Source organism: Leptonychotes weddellii, chromosome 9 (assembly GCF_054177405.1).
Source record: "Leptonychotes weddellii isolate Sample4059 chromosome 9, ASM5417740v2, whole genome shotgun sequence".
Classification (NCBI taxonomy): Eukaryota; Metazoa; Chordata; class Mammalia; order Carnivora; family Phocidae; genus Leptonychotes; species Leptonychotes weddellii.
In genome coordinates, this window is record NC_138377.1 from 27884435 (window position 1) to 27906481 (window position 22047).

General features: G+C 47.9%; 1 protein-coding gene across 5 annotated transcripts in view; it reads right to left on the bottom strand.

Moving 5' to 3' along the window:
* SMOC1 (SPARC related modular calcium binding 1) overlaps positions 1 to 22047 on the bottom strand; it is a 211491-nt gene that overhangs the window by 37242 nt on the left and 152202 nt on the right. For 4 of the 5 annotated variants that reach the window (XM_081830334.1, XM_081830333.1, XM_081830330.1 and 1 more), the window contains 3 exons: positions 18526 to 18625; positions 16135 to 16182; positions 1093 to 1182 (listed from right to left, as the gene is read on the bottom strand). In XM_081830334.1, the coding sequence (XP_081686460.1) occupies positions 1093 to 1182; positions 16135 to 16182; positions 18526 to 18625 (238 nt within the window). The remainder of the gene's footprint in view (positions 1 to 1092; positions 1183 to 16134; positions 16183 to 18525; positions 18626 to 22047) is intronic. The other variant, XM_081830332.1, reaches the window with a different exon arrangement.

A 22047-nucleotide genomic window follows, 5' to 3' on the forward strand; every position in this document is an offset into this window, starting at 1 on the left:
CATCTGTAGCCACAGTATCAACAGTAGCATAATTTCTTTTCATTCCTGTCTCCCTGTCCAGTCTCGTGATTCAGGTCTGGATACACTCAACTGAAAGCTGCTCAAAGCTTGCTGTATATTGCACTGAGAGCCGAACCTCATTGTCAGACTTTCTAGAAACTGCACTCTGCCAAGCTTCATACTCCTCCTCATGGGAACCTGGAGTATATGGCAAAGCACACTGAAGAACGTAGGCCATGAGCAGTTCAAACTCAAATAGAGACCAGCCTTCTGCACCCAACGCTCCTCTTGTCTACTCCTCATACCTTCAGGGACATTCAGCCTCTATCTTACTACCAGCTACACTATTTCTCTTGTCCTAGAAATCTCTCTCAAATGCTCTCAAGGTCCAACTTAGCCAAACCAGGTCCACTAACCAATCTCTTTCCTCCTACTTTCCTACCATACCTCATCCCCACCATACTCTCCCCTCTGCCCATTCCAGTCCCCCCACTGCAATGCCCTGATTCTTCCCTTCCCCTTTCAAGATCCAGCCCAGGTCCCATCTGTTCACATAGTCTTTCTCCAGACCACTGTAATCTCTTTCTTCAAAAAAGGTCCACTACGATAAAAACTGAGACCATATAACTTAACACATAAAACTCTCCAGTAGTTGCCATTGTCTTGAGAGCAAAGGCTTCGTCTCAACTATTCCTTCTTTGTCCCCCAGAGGCCTAGTACAATGCTAGGCACAGAAAAGGAACTTGTAAGTGTTGGTTCATCTACTGAAGGGACAGTGCTGGCCTGTCTTTCTCAGCCATGGCTCTTTGGTCTTGGCAGCTTGAAGGGTCCATCCAGGCTGTGTTATTGTTGGACATCAGCGGCCAGGCAGGAAGCCTGGCTAGAACAGAGGGCCTTTCCAGAAGTAGAGAGTGTACCAGTTCCTGGGAGGATTTGCATTTTTTTAAAGGTTAAAACAACCCAGCTTAAACTGGGAAGAATTGAAATTAAAAAAGAAAAAAACTAATAATAAAGCTCATACAAACATCCAAAGGAAAGACGTTCCTCAAATATAAAAATGGGTGGGAGCATATGAGTCGGAAGTAAGCTTACCATCTCCATCGAACACGGGCTGAGTCTCCATCGTGGGTGTCGGCTTCGACCCGTCATCTGAATTGAGGGTTAAAAAGAATCGAAAAGAGACTACCATTATTGAGGTAAATACTATCTACTCTCCAGCACTGTTGAATGGTTGGGGTTTGCACATGGCCCGGCCAAGTCCCAATGAAGAGACCAAGAGAAAGGAAAGAAAGAAAGAAAGAAAGAACAGGAAGAAAAAAAGAACCCCAGAGAAACACCAACAGTAAGACAAACACAGGTGTATGTTCACCATCCCAGGGGAGGGACAAAAGGGAACTCAACTGTCATGACTTTGGAGGGCCCTTCCCCATCAACCCGCATGTACCGGCATGATGACTCTGTCAGCCCTGGTCCTCCCCACAGGAAACCTGGGGTGGGGGGGGGTGTGCATCTTCCCCAGCAGGCCTGAGTTTTTGGCCAGGCATGTTAGGATAAGGTTGGTGTACTTTGTGGCATCAAATTCTGGTGTCCCCAGTTCCTTCCTGCCCTTCTGTGAAAGGTACCAGTCTAGTACCTAGTGGCCCTCTGAAGAGCTTCAGGAAAACAAGAGACTGTGGTGTATTCCCTCCCAAACACCTAGCTATTTCTCTATCCTCACCTAAAAAGAAGAAAAGGCAGGAAGGACCATCCTCTCTCCAGTATGCTGAACTGAAGAGAATCAGGAATCCTTAGAACACTTCTAACTGTGAAACATTGTGCCTTCCCATTCCCGGTGAGAGGTGGGGGCAAACAAAATAGAAGGGGATGTGAGAAACTGAACCCTGGATTGGCTTTGAAATTTCTACCATAGATGATGGGAGCACGAAGTTCCCAGTAACAAAGTGCTAATGCACATTGTTCCGACAGAGTCAGCAGCTATCTGTAGAGCAAGAACCTCTGCAGGGCAGGAGTGAGTGTGGACTTTACCACCTTTCAGGACTCTGGGTTACTTTCATCAAGATCCCCCAAAACCTTAGTGCAGGGCAGTTCCTCTCAACTTTTTTTCATTACTGTCCACCTAAAGAGCATTTTCAGATTTTTTTTTCCTAATCGCCTTCCTAATGAAATATTAATAACATAGATACACTGTGTATCTGTTGATGTACTATATGTATATCTGTGCTTTATATGTAAAAAGAGCAAGAGTGCTTTTGTCCCCCCCTCCCCAATCAATTTCGCCTTCTTGGTATCTCTGCCTCCATCGAGAATACATAGTTTAGAGATTTCTCTGCGTTCTCCCTGGGAGGGGCTGGGGGAAGAAGAGCCCCTTGTTCTCAGGCAGTGGGATGATTACACCATCCCCCAGAGATCTTGTACAACGGAACACTATATTCTCCAAGCATTAACTAATTTTTTTGTCATTTTATTCAATCATTTATTTTATATTTATTTATTTATATTTGTTTTGCCAATGATTCTTATTTTTAAGTTTTTGGTTATTATAATTGGTATTTATTTATTTTAATGGAAGAATAATTAACATACAATATTGTATGAGTTTCAGGTGTACAACATGGAGAGTTGATGCTCATACACGTTACAGAATGGTCACCACAGTTTGTCTAGTTACCATCTCTCATCACACCAAGGCTTTGCAATAGTATTGACTATATTCCCTATGCTGTACATCCCCGTGTCTTACTTATTTTATAACTGGAAGGTTGTACCTCTTAATCCCCTCCACCGAGTTCATTAACTGTGAAGAATGCAAGTTCGCAGAGTCTCAGCGACGCCAGTCACATCACCCATAATAACAACCCTCCGCCATTTGGAGCTCCCAAAACCTTTGGCCGACTTCCCTGCATCTTATCAGGGAGGGAGGAAAAACACAGAGTTCTGATCCCTTTCTTACACCAACACCCCACCCTTGGGGTGTTCCGACCGGAGAGCTGGAGAGACCCTAATCATGGCTGGAGGCTGAGGCCAGCGGCCCGACCATTGCGTGACACATGACCCTGCTATCATGCTCCTGTGCTGACACCAAGACGCAGCTCCCACCGGGGCCGAGGCAATCCTGCACCATCTGACAATCAGCCCAAGGAACGAGATACAGCAGGGGCAGAGGAGTTAACTTGCTGGATATCTTATTTGCCGTAAACTGGAGTCCAGAACAGGCATCTTTTGATGCAAAGCCGTGTAAGTTTGATCTGGAAGTCATTGAGGGAGAATAAACACAGAGCAGAACCACACAATGTCATTTTTTAAAATAGCATCACTTCCCCTGACTCTATTAACACCTCTTTCCATCGAATTCAATGAGCCACTGAATGAAGTCTTTTGGCAGCTGCAATGCACATTTGGTTGCTCCTGCCGGATGCAGAGTTCACAGTCTAAATAGCCCAGCACGGTGTGCTCAGCCCCTCCACGTGGGGTGGCCTCACTTTAGGGGCCTTAAGAGTCACAAAGGGAAAGTGAGAAATCAAACATTCCCAGAGGGACAATGGTGAGAACCCAAGTGAAAAATGGCTCCTGCAAGATTTTAATATTCAACTACAATCCTCCCATATTCCAAGAGCCGTAGCTCTCTCCGGAGCAGGATAACAGAAAACATTCTGCTTCTTTCTACCATCAACCAGATGAGAGTCTGGGACTGCCCATCTGGTGTAGCAATCAGCAAATGTCTGTTGCTCAAGGAGAGGAAGAAGTGTTTCCAGTCTCCCGGGAAAGTTTGGCACTTCTGCAGGCCAAGGACCTCCACGGTCGCCCAGATGCAGGCCCGGAGCCCACATCGCATGAAGGCACGTGCAGGGAGTGAATCTTCCTGCAGGGCAGCGTCACCAAGGGTGAGGAGATACAGCTGTGCTGCTGCAATGGAGGCCCGAGATGGAAATCTTTATAAAGTGAGAAAAGACAAAGTGCCCGCTGCCAGGAGAACCACCTGTGTGATTCAGCTGCCCAAAGGATGAGAAGCCAAGCCAAAGCCAACAGGACCCTCTGACCATCATCTCTGGGCACCTGGGCACCTGGTTCCCAGCCCAGCAAACAAGCGCACCCTTCTACCAAACACAGGTCCAAGGCCTGGGTCCAAGGTCCACATCAGTTCTGCTTCCCGGCAAGCCTTGGGACAATACCAGGCCCCACACTGAGTCCTGGGGAGAGAGAAAAGCTTCCACTCAGTCTCCCAGTCTCCAGTGGGGTCACACTCCAGATCCTGGCTGTATATCCAATAAACTGGGTAACCCGAACCCCTCACTCTTCTTCTCTGGGCAGTGATATCCTCTTCTAAAAATGAAGGATGCCTGCCTCCCCAGTCTCGGGACAATGTGCAGGAGTAAAGACTTTAAAGGCTCAGGAGCAAAGAGTTTAAAAGTATAAATACCACGAGTATAAACCATCTTATCCAACTGCTTACTTTTAAAAGATTGGATTTACAAATTAAAATCCTATCAAAGTTTTTAAATTAAAAAAATAAACTTTTCAACTCAGTAAGAAAGAAGATGAACAACCTAATTTTAAAATGAACAAAATATTTTAATAGACATTTCATCAAAGAAGATGCATGGACAGCTAAGGGATACATGAAAAGATGCTCAACATGATTAGTTGCTAAGAAAATGCAGATTAAAACCACAATGAGGTACCACTATGTACCTACTAGCATGGCTAAAATTTTAAAAATAGGAAATTGGCAAGGGTGTGGAGAAACTAAAACCCTCATTCATTGCTGTGGGAATGTAAAATGGAGTAGCCATGTTGGGTAACAGTTTGGCAATTTCTTTGAAATGTTAAACATAAACTTACCATTCGACCCAAATACTCCGCTCTTGGGAATCCATCCAAGAAAAAGAAAAACAGGTCCACCCAGAGACATGTATGCAAATATCCATAGCAGCATTACTTATAATAGCCTCAAACTGGAAACAATCCAAATGTTTGTCAACTGGTGAACAAACAAATGGTGAAAATACCCATATAATGGAATATTACTCAACAATGAAAAATAACGAATTCCAAATACATAACAACATAGATAAACTTCAAAAACATTAGACTAAATGAAAGAAGCCATGTACTAATGCTACATATTGTAGGATTCCACTTAGGTGAAATGCCCAGTAAAGATAAGTCTATAGAGTCCAGATCTGTAGTCGCCCGGGGCTGGAGGAGGCAGTGGGGAGTCACTATAAATGGGTACAAGGTTTCTTTTTGGAATGATGGAAATGTTCCCTGGTGATGGCCACATGATGCTCTAAATGTGCTCAATTCCTTGAAGTGTACATTTATGATGGGTAAATTTTATGGTATGTAATTATGCTTCAATAAAGCTGTTAACACAAAAGGGAGGTAGGGCCAATGTCATCTCAGATCCAACCTCAGGCAGCACAGCTGAATTATTTCAGTGATCCTTAATTGGCAGGGAGACTCTCCCATATATTTTATCTGAATCTCAGTTGACATATATGTACATGATGATGTGATCCCTGGTGCTCATCGTTGGTGGTTCTTTTGGACCTCAGATAGTAGGACTATAGTTCTCTTTAACACCACAACACTCTTCCAGAACAAGGAGAAGAGGATAGAACACTGAAAAAAGCCAATTCAAAGATTATCATTTTTCTTACAGGGAGAAAAATGTAAATTTGGAAACACTAAAGAAAAAAATAAAATAAAAAATTAAAACAGTAAAATAAAAAGCAAGGCAAGCTTACATTCATGAATGAATGAATGAGGAAAACCTGACAGAATTTCTCAAGGATGATGTCAAGATCAACAATAATGAGGCTACATTTTGCAACACTCAGTTTTTGGCAGGTGGCTTTCCTCATCTAGTCTCACCACTGGCCAGCACAGAGGAAGTCACCAGGCAGATAAAAAGAGATGGAGTCTCAGAGCAAGAAAGTGATTTGCTCCAGGCCCAGAGGCAGTGAGCAGCTCTGGAAACTGCCCAGACCCAGAGCCCTGGCGTTTGGCCTTCCAATTTCTCCAACCCCCAACCATGCCTCGTCCTTAAGGTGCAGCCCCAGAAAGCTGCAGCCCCCGCACGGGCTCTGCAAGGCTGTCCAGACAGTGGGTTTGTGTGACAGCACAATTCCTTGCCCTGCGAGAAGGCCTGACCCACGCACAGACAGCTGGAAGTCACTTCGACCCCCGATGACACCGTTCAAAGCCTCCTCTGTTTGGCTTTTTGATTCCTGATTGACATTCGCTGGCAAGTGGAGATAAATGCGGGCTGAGGACAATGTTGATCCGCTCTGACTATTCTCAGCGAAAGACTTTTCAGAATAACAAACAAAACAAAACAAAAACTCAAAAACATTGGTGTGCTTAAGGGACTGAATAGAGCCCAAGAGGTCCAGGGAAGCAGGGCCGGGGCTTTCAAGGGGCTGGCAAGTCCATTGAGGAGTTAATTGTTTGGGTGTACAATGAGTTTATTCTGACCACATACAAAGAGCTTTCTCTTTCAGGTCCTTCAAAAGCAAATGTGTCAAAGGGGCCAGAGGAGGAATCTGTATTAATGGCATCTCTTGGGGTCTCTGAGACTGCGGAGCCTTGGAGAATGAGGAAAAAAGAAATCACCACCCCCCTCCCGAGATTCAGAAGGTCTCTCCACGATCCCAAGTCCCCTTCGATTCTTGGGCTCTGCCCAAACCATGTCCATCACCGGCCACCCTCCCTCTTGAATTCTTTTAGGCTGCCATTGGTCATCTTTTACAAAGGCATGGAGATAAACTTCAGCCTGGCAGAAGCACTGGAAGGTTGTTGCTTTTGATGGGACCACATTTATGCCAGAGCCACCAGCCCCCTCAGCGTGTGACTCAGGGACCCAGGGTGGAAGTCGAAATGATGTATTCTGGGCATCACAGGGAGACAACGGTGCCTGTTTGCAAAAGTCCCTTAAGACCCTAGCCCTAATCATACCAGGAGGAGGACGGAATTTTAGTGAACATTTCCTGAGATGCATGTCCCATGAACAATGAGGCTCAGAAATGTACTATGAGCTGTCCTAATCCTGACCTTTGACAACAGGGGTTATCTGGGCACCTCAGGTCCTTTCCAGAGCAAGAGATCAAGGTTTTACATTCCGTCTACCCACCTGCATGCTCCATCCCAAAAGAAGTAAAAACAAGCTCAAAGCCGTCTTTTTTCAACAATTCCCTACATCCTCAAGCTCCACATTCCCCCAAATAAGAGTAAAAACATGATGCCGGTGAAAAAAATAGACCAGACATGGAAGAAGAAGAGGAGAAAGAGGAGGAGGGAAAGGAGGGGAGAGAAGGGGGGAGGAGGGGGGAGGAGGGGAGAGGAGGAACCACCAGCAGCAGAGTCAGTTCCGACCTGGGGTCAAAGAGAGCTGGGCTAGTTTTTTAACTCTTTAGTTTAAAATAATGATAGATTCCCAGGAAGTTGCAAAAATAATACAGGGAAGTTCCATGTACGCTTCACCCAGTTTTCCCCAGTGGTAACATCCCATAGTGAACATAAATATATAGGTAACCTCATTATTGTACAATATCAGAGTCAGGACATTGATAGTGGTGTCATCCATAGACCTTATTCACATTCCATCAGTTTTTTGTTTGTTTGTTTTTTTGTTTGTTTGTTTTAAAGATTTTATTTATTTTTATTTGAGAGAGAGAGAATGAGAGAGAGGGAGTATATGAGAGGGGGAAGGGTCAGAGGGAGAAGCAGACTCCCCACTGAGCAGGGAGCCCGATGCGGGACTCGATCCAGGGACTCCAGGATCATGACCTGAGCCGAAGGCAGTCGCTTAACCGACTGAGCCACCCAGGCACCCCACATTCCATCAGTTTTATATGTACTCATTTGTGTATGCGTGTTTGGGGGGTATTTCTATGCAGTTTTATCCATGTGCAGATTTGTGTAACCACCGGCACAATTAAAATACAGAACTATTCCGTCACCACAAAGATCTCCCTCTACAGCCCCTTTATCATCACACTTGCCCTCCTCCACCCCATCTCTCACCCTGGGCAACCACTAATCTTTTCTCCATCTTTATAATCTTGTCTTTTCTAGAATGTTACATAAATGGAATCAGGCAGTAAATGACCTTTTGAAACCAGCTTCTCCCACTCTGCATAATGCCCTTGAGAGCCATCCAAGTCGTGGTTTGCACACACCAACACTCTGTACCCTCTTGCTGCTGAGTCGTATTCCATAGGGCGGAGGCACAGCTGTGTTTCATCCACCGAAAGACATCTGAGTTGTTTTCCTCTTCAGTTACCCCAAATAAGGCTGCCATGATCATCCATGTATGGGTTCTTGGGTACACACAAGTTTTCATTTCTCTGGAATAAATGCTCAGGGGTGCCCTTGCTAGTTTATATGATAAGTGTATGTTTCGTTGTTTACTCTTTAAAGATACTTCCAAAGTGGGCGCCTGGGTGGCTCAGACGTTAAGTGTCTGCCTTCGGCTCAGGTCATGATCCCAGGGTCCTGAGATCGAGCCCCACATCGGGCTCCCTGCTCCGTGGGAAGCCTGCTTCTCCCTCTCCCACTCCCCCTGCTTGTGTTCCCTCTCTTGCTGTGTCTCTCTCTGTCAAATAAATAAATAAAATCTTTAAAAAAAAAAAAAAGAAAAAGAAAAGAAACTTCCAAAGTATTTTCCAGAGTGTGTATCACTTTACATTTTTACCAACAACATATGAAAGATCCACTTTCTCCAGAGCCTTACCAGCATTTGGTATTGTCACTATTTTTTTTTTATCCTAGCTCTTCTAACAGGTGTGTAGTGATATCCTATCATGATCTTAATTGGCATTTCTTTACGGCTAATGATGTTGAACATCTTTTTTGTATGCTTATTTGCCTTCTGCATATGAGCTCTGGTAAAATGTCTATTCATGTATTTTTTCCATTTTTTAAGTGGAATTGCTTTTCAACTGGCTGAGTTTCTGAGAGCTCTCTACATGTTCTAGATAGCAGTCCTACGTCAGATATATGGTTTGTAAGTATTTCCTCCCAGTCTGCACTTTTTTTGTTCTCTTAACAAGATCTTTCAGAGCAAGTTCTTAATTTCGATTAGGTCCAATTTCTCAACTTTTCAATTTTTTGGATCATGTGTTTGTTGTTCTAAGACATAAAAGCCCTAGGTTCACCTAGCTATAGTTTCTGAGCATCTCCTCCTATGTTTTCTTCTACAAGTTTTAATAGTTTTACATTTTACATTTAAGTCCAAGATCCATTTTGAATTCATTTTTGTTAAGATATGAGGTTTGGGTTGAGGGTTTGGGGCTTCTTGTTTGTGTTTTTGCCTATGGATGTCCAATCGCTACAGCGTCATCCTCCTCTGAACCGCTCTATGCCCCTGTCCCATCAGTTTGCCAGCCTTGTGCAGGCCTTTCTCTGGGTTCTTTACTCTGCTCCACTGATCTATGTGTTCATCCCTTGGCCAACGCCACACTGTCCTGATTACTAGAGCACTGTAAGTCTTAATCAAAGTATTATGATTTCAACTTTGTGACATTCTGGAAAAGGCAAAATTATGGAGGGAGTAAAAAGATCAGGGGTTGCCAGGGGTGGAGAGCACGGAGGATTTTTAGAGCAGCGAACATACTCTGCATGATACTGTAACGGTGGACACATGCCATTTTACATCTGTCTATTCCCACAGAAAGTACAACACCAAGAGTGAGCCCTAACGTAAACTACGGACCTTGGGAGATAATAACGTGTCAGTGAAGACTCACTAATTGTAACAAATGTGCCACTCTGGTGTAGATGTTGATAGTGGGGAAGCTCTGCCTGTGTGGGGGCAGGGGCTGTATGGGAATCTGTGTACTTTCCTCTTAATTCTGCTGTGAACCTAAAACTGCTCTAAAAAAAAAGTCATTTTTAAAAAAGGAAATGAAACAAACATTTTTAAAAAGGGAGAGATCACTGCATTTGTTCAGAAGAACACAGGGAAGCATGAATTCAAAATTCATCAAGGGTCATGGGGGAGTAAAGCATTAAAGATCTCTTTGTTTTAAAAAAACAGAGTGATACCTCCCACTTAATTTTTCATTTTAAAATTGTTTTAGCTATTCTAGCTCCATTGCCTTTCCATGTAAACTTTCAAATAAGCAGCTCCTGGATCTCAGTTTTCTTTCAGCAGGCACAGAATTGGTGATGCAACAGGACCCGAGAGTGGCCATTCGTTGGCCTCTCCCCCAGGAGCTGTGCGGCACTCAGAGCTGGAGAGTGTGGCTCAGATGTGGCCTGGAGGCCTTTGTGCCCACACGCAGAAATCCCTGCTTCCATCCAGGTTCCTGGGCCACGCCTGAAACTGAACTCACTCAGTCAAGGAACAGTGAGCCAATGGACATATTCTCAATGGCCTGTCAATCTCTGAGTCCTCACCTGGACGTGCGGGGCCCCACAAAGGTACCAGGCAGAAGGATCAAGAACTGGAATGGGAAGTCATCAGAGAGGGAGACAAACCATGAGAGACTCTTAACTACAGGAAACAAACTGAGGGTTACAGAAGAGAGGGTGGGGGGGGGATGGGGTAGCCGGGTGATGGGCATTAAGGGGGGTAGGTGATATGATGAGCACTGGGTGTTATATGCAACTGATGAATTATTGAACTCTGCATCAAAAATGTACTATATGTTGGCAAACTGCATTTGAATTAAAGAAAAAAAAAAAAAAGAACTTGCTAGTGGGCCATGCTCATCCCAGGCACCTTCTCCAAGGGTCTTTCCTTAGAGGCTCTGGCCATGAGAACTACCAACCAGGGCTGTGTGGTGGGGCCACCTGCTTTGCCTTCCTGCAGAGGTGACAGCTTCCCAGCCTCTAGAAGTCTGTGCTCCCCAGGGAGGCTTTACCTCCACCTGAAGATAACCTCTATAAGAAGAGGCTAAGAACCATCAGAATGTGAGTTCCACAAGACAAGGTTAGGCTCTTATCATGTTAGTTGTCGCTGGGTCCTCAGTGACTGTAACAAGCCTGGCACTTAGGAAGCTCTCAATAAATATTTGTTGAATGAAAGAAGAAGAAGCCAAGTATAAACAAAGGTTACTAATAACACTAATAACACCAAGAATAAGAATCTACCACAAGGAGGCTTTTCCAGGTCCCTAAACCCCGTTTCCTCTCTAGTCCTTGGAAATGGGGATATGGCAGGGATTCAAACTCTTCATTTAGTATCCTCCACGCTTACGTTCCTTTCAGAGATCCCAGAATAGGGACTGGGGCAGAGAGCAGGGCTTGAGTACGTGGAGGTGAGCTGGGGCGGGGAAGGAAGGAGACAGAGCACGCACATGCATGCTCCAGCACATTTGTGCACTCCCCTCTGCCACCAAACGCTGCAAAGCTGGTCGCCTGACGTGTCGGGCTTGGTCGGGGTGGCTCGGGCACTGGCAAGCCGAAGCCACACACATGCAGAGAGCAGAAGACTGCCTCCCGTGGGTCTGGAGCTGCTCGGCCCGCTTCTGTTTCAGCAGGTGCTGTAGCAGAATGACGGCTTCTCCCCGGGGAAATCCAGTGCGAGCAGAGGCCAACCCGTAGAGGCCATCGGCTGCCCGTCTCCATTCACATCCAACCCCAGACGGTAGCGAATCAGACTGTTGCCACCTGACGACCATGCTGACAGGTCAACTACTGACCCCGCCCCCCCGCCCCAGTGCTGGGGGAGAGGAAAGAAGGGTAGCTGGGAAGAGGGTAGAGTCATTTGAGCAGGAGGGATGCTCCACATGTAGAATGTCCTGAGACAGCCAGCGATGCACAGCTCAGGGCAGTGAGGTGAACCTCATTCAGGTGTGCTGACCACAGGAGGGCTGAGGCTAGAAGCGCACCGTCCCCGTCGTCTGGGATGCCTGCCACCCATCACCCCTGCCGAAGCACATCCCTCAGCCCTGAATGAGCATGCTGCTTAATCCATCACCTGAGTGACAGGTAGTTCAAGCTGGCCCCAACCTGTAGACCAGACTCCAAGAGAGATTCTAAAAATGGAGACACAGAAAGGGACCCTGGACAAATAACTGTGACTCACTCTTTACTTAAGAGCACAGGGTATGGAGCAGCTCATGGGGGGTTAAAAAGTCTCCACAGATTAAAGGTGGGCTGGGTTTGGGGAGCTCTGCCCCTCTCCAACACTGGCTTGACAAATACAGAAGTCTGTGCAAAAAATGCAAGCAGAGTCTGCTAATGTTTCTATTTTTCTCTCACTTTCCTCAAACAGCTAAATCCCAGACTTCTAACAAGTAGGAAATATGCAAACTGCAGAAAACCCCTAATGGTCCTCAACTTTCACTTGCCGTTTACTGAAGCATCAGCAGGGGATCTCCAGGGTCCTGGGTGCTCAGAAGAAGAAAGCTCCCAGAGAATGGCCAGGAAAAAATTTTACAAGTGCTCTCCCCTTATCCTCCCATTTCACTGTTCTTATCGTCCCCTGAAGGCTGAGAACTCCCCTCCTGCACCTCACAAGCAATCATGCTCAGAACAAGTCCCTGACTTTGCGTTTGGCTAGCTCGGAAGCTCCTCAAATCATCCACGTTCCTTAGCATCAAGACCCCAAAAAGAGGCACCACAGGAAAATCTGCAAGCCTTGGTTGGCCAGGAAAATCCACTCAGGGTAAATTCATGATCTCTAAACACATTTTGCTTCCCAGCCACGTCCCAGCTGTCCTTCAACCTGCTTCAGTTGAAACCAAAAATTCATCTCTACCTCAGCTTCTGCAGCCTTCGACTGTTTTTAGCAGCACATCGTCAGAGCTCAAGGGGCTGCTGGTGGCCCTCTTCCTCTCTTCTGATCATCCTCTGAAGCATCAATAAAACACACGGAGAGGCACGTGTGCCCCCCCACCGCCCACATACACCCCCCGCCCCCGTATCTCTCTTCAAGGGCAAGGACCAAAGGAGAAGAAGGGGAGGGGAGCCAGGATGGGAGTGCCCCAGATCAATGGATATTTGAAACTCAAACACATGGCCTGGGACCTACGCTGCACGTGTTAATTACCACACATGTGCCCATAAAGGAGTCCGTTAAACACAAGAGGCCCAAAGAACAGAGCGAGGAAAGGACATTCCAAGGGATTAAGTAAATAGTCTGAAGTTCTGACCCTCCTCCCCCCCCAGAGCACGTGCATCTGGGTAAGATAACAGCGCCTCCCTCCCTCCTTCCCCCACTTCTCCCCTCAGGCCCCACACCTGTGAACCCAGGAGCCACAAGCCAGGCCTCCTGTCTGGGCCAGCCGCCTGTGACCCGCTACTGCCTGGCCTCTCTCCCTCCTCCCTTCCTCCTGCTATCTCTCTGAGCCTCCTCCCCCAGCCTCCTCTGCTGGGCCTTCTCCTCTCCTCCGCAGGACTAATTCCTGGCTGGCAACCAGACCCTCCGTCTCCGCACAATACACCTTTTCATTCCTTCCAGGCAGAGAGAACCGATCCCTCTGAGCCCTGTCAGTGGAGCAGGCTCCCAAAGGCAAGAGGGTGGGGAGAGAAGGGCCTGGGCCCGCTCCTCCCCCGCTGTCCCCTGCCGCCCGCACCACTCTCACACCCAGACCTGGGGCGTCCTTTCTGGCTGTACCGCTCACCCTGCGCGAGGGTCCGGGCGTGCATCTCTGCAGAAGCCTCAGGGCTGTGAACTCCAGCCCTAGGGAGATGCCGTCTAGGAGACCCCACGTGTGGGCACCAGCTCAGACAAGGGGCCTTTGTGCCTTCCCACCTGCTGCCCTCCGGAGCACATTCCATTCTTAAGTGGCAGCTGAGAGAGGGACCTCGGTGGCCGACACAGGATATTACAAATGCCCTCTCGCACCCTGTCCCCCTTCAAACCCCGGCTTCCTGGACAGGTGTGGCTTCAGGTGGCCCTTCCTACAGGTGGCCTGAGCCTGCTTTTCTCTGCACTGCCCACGGCAGACAAAGAGAAGAGGATTAGCGCCTAAGCTGATCCTCCAAAGTAGAAGGAAGGAGACGCTCTGGGCAAAAGTCAAGTCTCCAGAGGCGAGTGAGCCCTAGCATCCCCCACCAGGCCTCTGCACCAAAGAGGAGGCCTCTGCAGAACCATCTGGGAGGGAGGAGCCCATGTGGCGTAGGGAAGCAAATTGCTGGAAACCAAGCAACTTATCTCTAAGATGAGGCTTCGGACTCTACGCCCCTATTTCTTGCACTGTCCCTGGAGGAATCAGGTGTCCCTGTCCTCTCCCAGCTGGATCAGCAAGAACCCACAATGGCCACAGGGTCTGTTTCTTTTGTTGTCCACAGGGTGCAAAGCCACATCAACCTGGAAAGTACTTCTCTGTACAGTTTAAGATCCCAGATCCCATGGTTCGCCTTTCTCGGTGTGGGCGCTCCATTCAGCTTCATGCCCTCAGTTCCCTTTGGTGGGGGAAATCTGGGTTGTCTGTTTTGCAGGACTGCCAATTGTTTTTTCTACCACTGCGATCTCATGACCCAGAATAAAGGCGATGTTCCTGAAGTCTTCAGTTATAACAAGTCAAATCGAAGGCAGCTCCCCTTTGAAACTCCAATAAATTGCAGACAGACACACGTGCCATTCACAGTGTTGAGGAGGTCAGGTCTTTGCAGGAAGAACCATTCACGCCCCTCTCCCACTTTCCCACCTAGAAGGGAATGGCCAGCATGCAGGGCAGCCTCTCCCTGTTCCGGGAAGGACCCAGAAAGGCAGTTGCTCCCTCCTTTTTGCCCACGTATGCATTCCTGCTTGTGGGAAGGCCCATTAATCCATGTTTTCTAGTGGGATCCCGATGCTCCACTTCCTCGTCCTCTTGGAACACCTGCATTCAGGCCGGCAGCTTCTCCAGAGTCTCATTTCCTGCATTCGGGCAGGGTGGTTTCGCCTCCTCTTCCCATTCCCATGGGACAAGCATGCAGGGCAGGGTCCTGGACCTCACCTCCGTCTCCCTGTGACCACGGGTGCAGGACAAGCCCATGTGCCTCACGCTGATGCTATATAGGCCCGACGCGCCATGTGGACATTTAAGAACGTGCAGTTCCCCCAAGGCCCAGATTCGGGTGTGAAGCCTCAAACTCAGCTACCATCTCCTGGCTGGGTTTTTACCCAAGAGCCTGAACAAGGGGTTCTGGAGTGTTTGTACACTCAGTGAAATTGGTATTGGTCCCCCATGCAGCTACCAGAGCGTGCGCTCGCACTCTCTCTCTCTCTCTCTCTCTGCTGTCCTGGAGGTAAGTGGCAGTGGAGCTTAGTGTCCTCCACCCTGGAAATTATGGTCAGCATATCCCAGGGACTTATTCCTCATGTTGGCTGCCCCACTAAACAGCACTCAGACAAGTGCCTTAATTGAGGTTAGCCGCATAATTTGTAGGGCTCAGTGCAGAATGAAAACGCAAGGCCCTTTGTTCAAAAAGCAGGAAAACAGTGCCATTGAGAGCACCAAACTATAAAGTTTTATCCTCTCTTCCATAGTCTCTCTCTTGACTTGTCATGGTGTTTTAAAATTTTCTATTTAATGTTGTTCTAGGTGAAGAAGGATTAAAATCTTTCGCGTCCTGTGGAAGCCCCCACAGCACACATCACAAAAGCGATATGCCAACAGGGGAACAAGGACGCACACATGCGCGCCTCACTGTCCCACGGGGCTTGACTTAGCAAAACACAAGTTTAAAGACAGAATGATTAAGAATCCCAAGACAATAGCAGCACAGGTCGCAAGCCTGTGAAGCTGGGCTCGTCTTCGTGAAGAAAATCTGGACGGGCTGGAACAATTATTAAGGAGAATCAGCAAGTGGGGAACAGATGTTCAAACTGGTTTCCAAAACAAGAGGGTCGGGGCAGACCTGGACATGCCTACCTTCATCGTCCTTTTTGGTTGCATGCTGGCTACCTGGTAGTTGACTGACTGAACTGCCCAGGAGCCAAGGTTCTCAGGGTCCCTGCCAGCTCTGTATCCTGCGCTCACTCACCTCCCTCAGAAATTCTGGGCACGCGGTCCCCACCACCGTATGAGCCTTACTTACCTCTTCCGCTGCTTCTAGGAGGAAACCCAGGATAAGAATGGAGATTTTCTGTGGGGGACTTTTAGCTTACACCCAGGCTCCTTCCATCTGGTCTAGAACTCTTCTTGGACTGGCTTTAGAAGCAAACATTTGGATAGAGCATAAAACTCTACTCACCTTTCCTTCCTGAGTTACCCTGGCTCAAGGGCTTGTCGGTGACTGAACCTTGGGTAAAAGGGAAACAAAAACACAGACATTCAGAATGTATCGTGGTTGGTTTCTTTCAAAGAGCTGGCAAAGCCTGATGCTGTGAGCATGTGGTTATGTATATACATACATTGTATACACGTCTGGGGACATTATATACAAAGTACACACAGACACGTCCTATGGCATTTGCTTAACATCAATGTCACTGATATCACAGTCCCAGTGAGATGAACTATGATTTCCAGGCAATAATCCTGACCAGATTTTTACAAAACTTCACCTCCACAGAACTCCCTTGGTGAACATTCCAGAAACTTCCCCTCACCTCCACTGCCCATCTCCCCCACTTCCTACCACCTCCATGTTCTGAGCCATGTCCACTCAGTAGGGCCAACTGAAAAGAAGCCCCTCTTACTGCAAATACGATGACTGACATCCCTTGCTGGTTAGGGCAGGAAATCGGTGATTTTCCATCTGCATTAAGTAGAAAATTGTTGGTCCAATTGTACTGAATGGGCCAAAATAGTCTGAGGCATGGAAACAATTTTCTAGATGCAGCCTGTTCTTCAAGGAGGGGGTAGTGTGTGTGTTTGGCCAAACACTTTGCCCTGTGCATGTTAGGATGCCATGTGCACCCATCCTGCGGTCCCGACCCCATGGCACCTGTCTTCTCCATGAAGCCCACACATGCAGGGCAGAGCCAGCACACGCACGTAAGGACATCTGTGGAGGTCCCGCCACCAAGAGAAAAAAAAAAAAAGAATCCCTATTTTCTCATTCCATAGCATACTCCTTCTCCATATATTAGTTTTGTGAGAATTCAATTATATTACCCTGCATGGCTTGTTTCTAGTGCATTTGTTTGCTTTAAATGAAACTTTCCAGGTCATTTGCAAGGAGGGCTCATTCCTGCCCCTCTCCACACCAACCCCAATTAAGGTTTCCAGTTTCCATGTAAACCACAAATAAAGTAAACTTTCCATTTTGGCCTGCAAATCTTGGTTTCCTAATGTAGATACTTACTGCCCTTTCTTACCATTCCCTCTATATAGCAAGGCCAGTAGAAAAATGAATAAATCTTGTGAAAAAATAAAAATGTTAGGATAGCAGGACTGCTAGCCCTTGGAATTTCTCATAGGCTTTAGAATAATGCTTTATACTTTGCTTGGACTTAAATATTCAAGATAAGTAAATAAATAAAACTTCATACACACAGATACGAAGAAATATGAAGCAGCTGGTGGCTGGATGGGCTTTTTTGAATGAGGGCTAAGCCACACGGTGAATTAAGGGAGTGACTCTCAAGTCCCCTACCATCTGAATGGATGCTAGAAAGTGTGGGGTTTGTGTAAATCCAAAATCCATGATCCCGTGAGGTTGACCTAAGAGCAAAAATTCTCTATGCTCATAGAGTTGGCAAGGATTTAATTTCTCTATGGACTAGTGTAGTGGGTCACTATGAAGCAATGATTCCCTCCCTCATGTGGTCATCAAAACCACCTGAGAGGGCGCCTGGGCGGCTGAGTGGTTAAGCGTCTGCCTTTAGCTCAGGTCATGATCCCAGGGTCCTGGGATCGAGTCCCACTTCGGGCTCCCTGCTCAGCGGGAAGCCTGCTTCTCCCTCTCCCGCTCCCCCTGCTTGTGTTCCCTCTCTCGCTGTCTCTCTCTCTCTGTTGAAAAATAAATAAAATCTTTTAAGAAACAAAACAAAACACCTGAGAAGCTTCACAAACAGGTGGCCTCCAGGTCTCCCTCCATACCTACTGGATCAAACTAAACAAGGCAGAGCCTCGACAACTGGGCTCTTTTTATTTCCCCAGGCTCTGCTGCTAACAGCCAGATTTGAGGGCCACCGTGATGAACGTTTTCCATTCGTCTACATTACATTGTTCAGGGGAGGAGGAGCAAATACATGGCACGCAGGCCACCACTCTCTCCTCGTGTAGCCATGACAGACATCACTAGTTGATCATCCAGCCTTAAAACCCATTCAGTTTTAAGAGCGGTTTTAAGATCCATCTCAATGATGTGCTCCCAAGGCCACTGGCAACCAGAGCACCCCGGCTAAAAACTTACATGCCGTTCTCTGGGGATTACAGCTGAGGCTTGGGAAGAGAGCGTTGAACCAGAAACCTAACTCAAAATAAAGGAATATATACACACAGGCATATACTGGCCCGATCGCCCAGCTACCTACAGAGTAAGTGTGTCAGCGTGGAATCCTCTCGACCTGGAAGAGGGCTCCTAACCACCCCCCATCTTTCAACCATTTCTCCAAGGTTCCCCCACAAGAGGCAAGAGACCAGCTAGGGGTCTCTCTCCAGCTCTCTTCTTTCTTCCCGCCCCTCCCCACGGTACCTGAACATACAGGAGTTTTATTCTGCACGGAAGAGCCACTGATGGGCTTCCCATCTGGGGTGACACACCAGCAGTACCCTGTGTAAGTATGGCACTGAACCTGTTCAGGGAAGCGGGGGAGGGGAAGAGAACCGTAAGTCGTGGGGCACCGTATCAACAGTCAGCTCCCACCCCTTGCAAAACGTTGCCACCGTGGTGGAGGAGCTCCTTCCACCTCTCCCCCAGCACCTGTCCCCACGGTCTCCTGCAGGTGGGTCAGTCAGTTGACAGCATGGATCATGCGTCTTCTGTGCGACTCCCAGGCACAAACACAGCAACCTACCTACGTCCTCCTTATGACGTGTAATGCTGAACATCTCAAATCCCACCGACATATAAGGTATTAAGTGATATCCTCTTCATTCTCCCCGCTCCCAAACGCTGGCATACTCTCCCAACAACTGTAAAAAATTCTGATTGGTGAACTAATTTGGCAAGTACATGTTGGAATGTCACCATGGCCAGCTGTAATGACCCTTCCTTAACAAGCGGCGACCAGTAGTGGGCTCTTCTTTTTCTAGCTTCTCCCAGCATCTGGTCATATAATCAGCCTGCCTATTGATCGGGTGGCTCTCCTGAGACCAGGGCACATACTAGCGGTTGCCCACTAGATGACAGTGTTAAGGTAAGAACAAAGTCCCTTGACCCTACAGCTTCTAGTTCTAGATGCCCTGCTGCTCCTCTGTGTGATCATCCTCAAGCCTCCATAATTCGGTCCACCCTATCTGGGAACAGTAAATACAAATGAGGCTTTTGCTTCATTTGGGGTAACTCTTCTTTCTCTTCCAACAGCTATCACTCTGTTCACTTCCTCTCACTCCACCCCATCCCACCACTCTCTTTCCCATCCATTTCCCAACATGGAGTTCCTAAACACAAATCAGTGCTGAAAACCACTCCATGATTTGCCACTGGATTCAGGATAGAGATTAAGCTCATTAATGTGGAGCTCAAGGTCCCCGGCGATCTGCCCCCTGCCTATCCCCGAAGCCTCATTTTACACCCATGTCTCCACATACACCCTCCAGTGGAACCACAGTGAACCCTTTGAAGCCTGCAAACACATCCTAGGATTTCATGATTCTGAACATTTGTTTGCTCCTACTATTCAGTGGTCTGGGATACCATTCCCCAAATCATCCCCAACCCTCCTCTAATCCCTTTGTATTCCCACCCATTTCATGATACACTTTCTCTGCAAAGCAGTCCCAGCCTCCCCTCCATACACCCTGGCTCTCTAAATTCAGAGTCCTTATCTCCCCATCAAGACTGTGACCTTCCTAAGGCAAGGGACTGCATCCTGGTTATTTTCTATCTTCTAAGCATCCAGCAGAATGCCTGGCATTTACTGTAGGCATCTGATGAGTTGAATAAGTGCTTAATTATCATATTTCCTCAATTCTTGGTCCCCATCAATTCTAAAAATGTAGCATCAATTTAAACAGCCCCGCCACATTAAACGTGGACCTCAAGGACGGGATGGGTGCCAACTGCAAAGATATTAACATGTGGGGGAAAAAGTGCCTCTTGGGATCAAGGACATATTGGAATCAAGGATGGACAGTAACAGCATGCAAACTGACCGGTGAAGTACATAGGGGTATACAGGCAACAGAGATCTGATGGCCTGGGTGAAATCCAGAAATGATCGGAAAGGCGGAAAAGCTCCAGAATGGCTTCTGCTCTTGCGTGGGTACTAAAAGCTGTAGTCTTCCCCCAGACTAGTTGTTTTACTACAGACCTACCCACAGAAGTCAGGATAAGAACAAAGTGGAGGGCATCGTGTTCCTACCAGTATGGTGACTGGGTATAAATGAGGCCTTTACCTCCACTGTCCTGGGTAAAGAAACTACAGTCAACGCCTTTACTGCAGCACCATATTCCAGGCCCACTTCACCCCGTGGAGACATCGATAAACCCGATGCCCACCGTTGCTGCCGCAGGTGCCCACCCACGATCAGTGTCTTGGGTTGAGTCGGCGCTACCTTCTGAGAAAGCCTAATAACGGAATGGAAGAAACCCAGACAGACCTGGGTTTGAATCTGGATCCAGCCAGTTACAAATCAGGCACGTTACTTAGCTCTTTGAGCCCCAACTATGAAATGGGGAGAACAGCGCCCAACCTGGAGGGCCCTGGCGAGGAAAACAGACAGTGTGAGTCCAGCGCCTGGCATGGGAGATGGCTGGGTGCGAGTGGCCCTGGCGATGACTGCTCTCAGCTGTGTCACAGACACCTGGCAAGCCGGCCCCCTCCCAGGCCAGAGCTCCCCTAGTAACCTCCAGAGGCTTGGGTGGGAAACGCTGCTGGAAACTTGGGAGTTTCCCCCTTCAGATTCTGTCAGCCCTGCAGGGGATAGTTCCTAGATGATTTCTCACCAGCGGCAGCATTTTAATGGGGACTGGCTGGCTCCTTTCGCCTCCCTGGCCAATAATCACCTGTGGGGAAACCAGTCCTCGGGGCTGGGCTGCCTCACTGACTCACTCCCAGGCCCCTTGGCTCCCATGGCCAAGGCCAGCTTCCCTCTCCATGAAGACTCTACCCCGCTGCCCCCCGCCAAGTCCAACACTGGAAGCAGTGCCTCTGGCCCAATGCTGCCTGCTGGGGCTGGGTGCTACGGTCACTCAGGCTGCAGAGAATGGCTGGACAAAAGCCCTCTCCTCCCAGGCGTGCAGAGTCCCAGCCAAAGCTACTGAGGGGTGAACTAAATGCATGAGTAGGAGGCTAAACCCAACGCTTTGTTTCAGGGGATATAATCTGACCTCTGGGCTAAGCAGGTCCCCAGGGCCACAAGCTCACTGAGTGTTCCCATTGTATCCCTACAGGCATGTGGACGCTGCCTCCCAGCCCCCAGCCAGGCCCACAGGCCCAAACACAGCCCCTTTTTCCCCATGGCTCTCAGCATTTTCCTTGGACCAGGCTCCAAGGAATAGACTCCAGATTACAAAATCCTCAGGCTGGGAAGAACTCAGGAGGTGACCCGAAAGGTCACTTCCCTTTGCCAGAGGAGCCCCGTGTTGTTCACCCATGATTCTCAATCAAGAGGTTGTTTGTAAGTTGTCTTGGGGAGTTTTCAAGATGTCTTCTAGAAGTAAAAGAAGTTACATGGAGACAGAAAGCAAGGGTCATGGAGTCAGAAGGCAACCCACTTAACTAACTAGCTCCACCACTGAAGTTAAGTTAACCACTTATCTTTCCAACCCTCTGCAGCCTTGGAAAGGTCCTTAATCAAACCAAGCCTCAGACTGTCCCTGTCTACTTAAAAACTGGAGATAATTATGGGGTGCCTGGCTGGCTCAACGGTTAAGCATCCAACTCTTGGTTTCAGCTCAGGGCATGATCTCAGGGTCATGATCTCAGGGTCATGAGATCGAGCCCCATGTCGGGTTCTGCACTCAGTGCAGAGTCTGCTTGAGATTCTCTCTCTCCCTCTCCCTCTGCCCCTCCCCCCGCTCGTGCTCTCTGTATCTCTTTAAAAACAAATA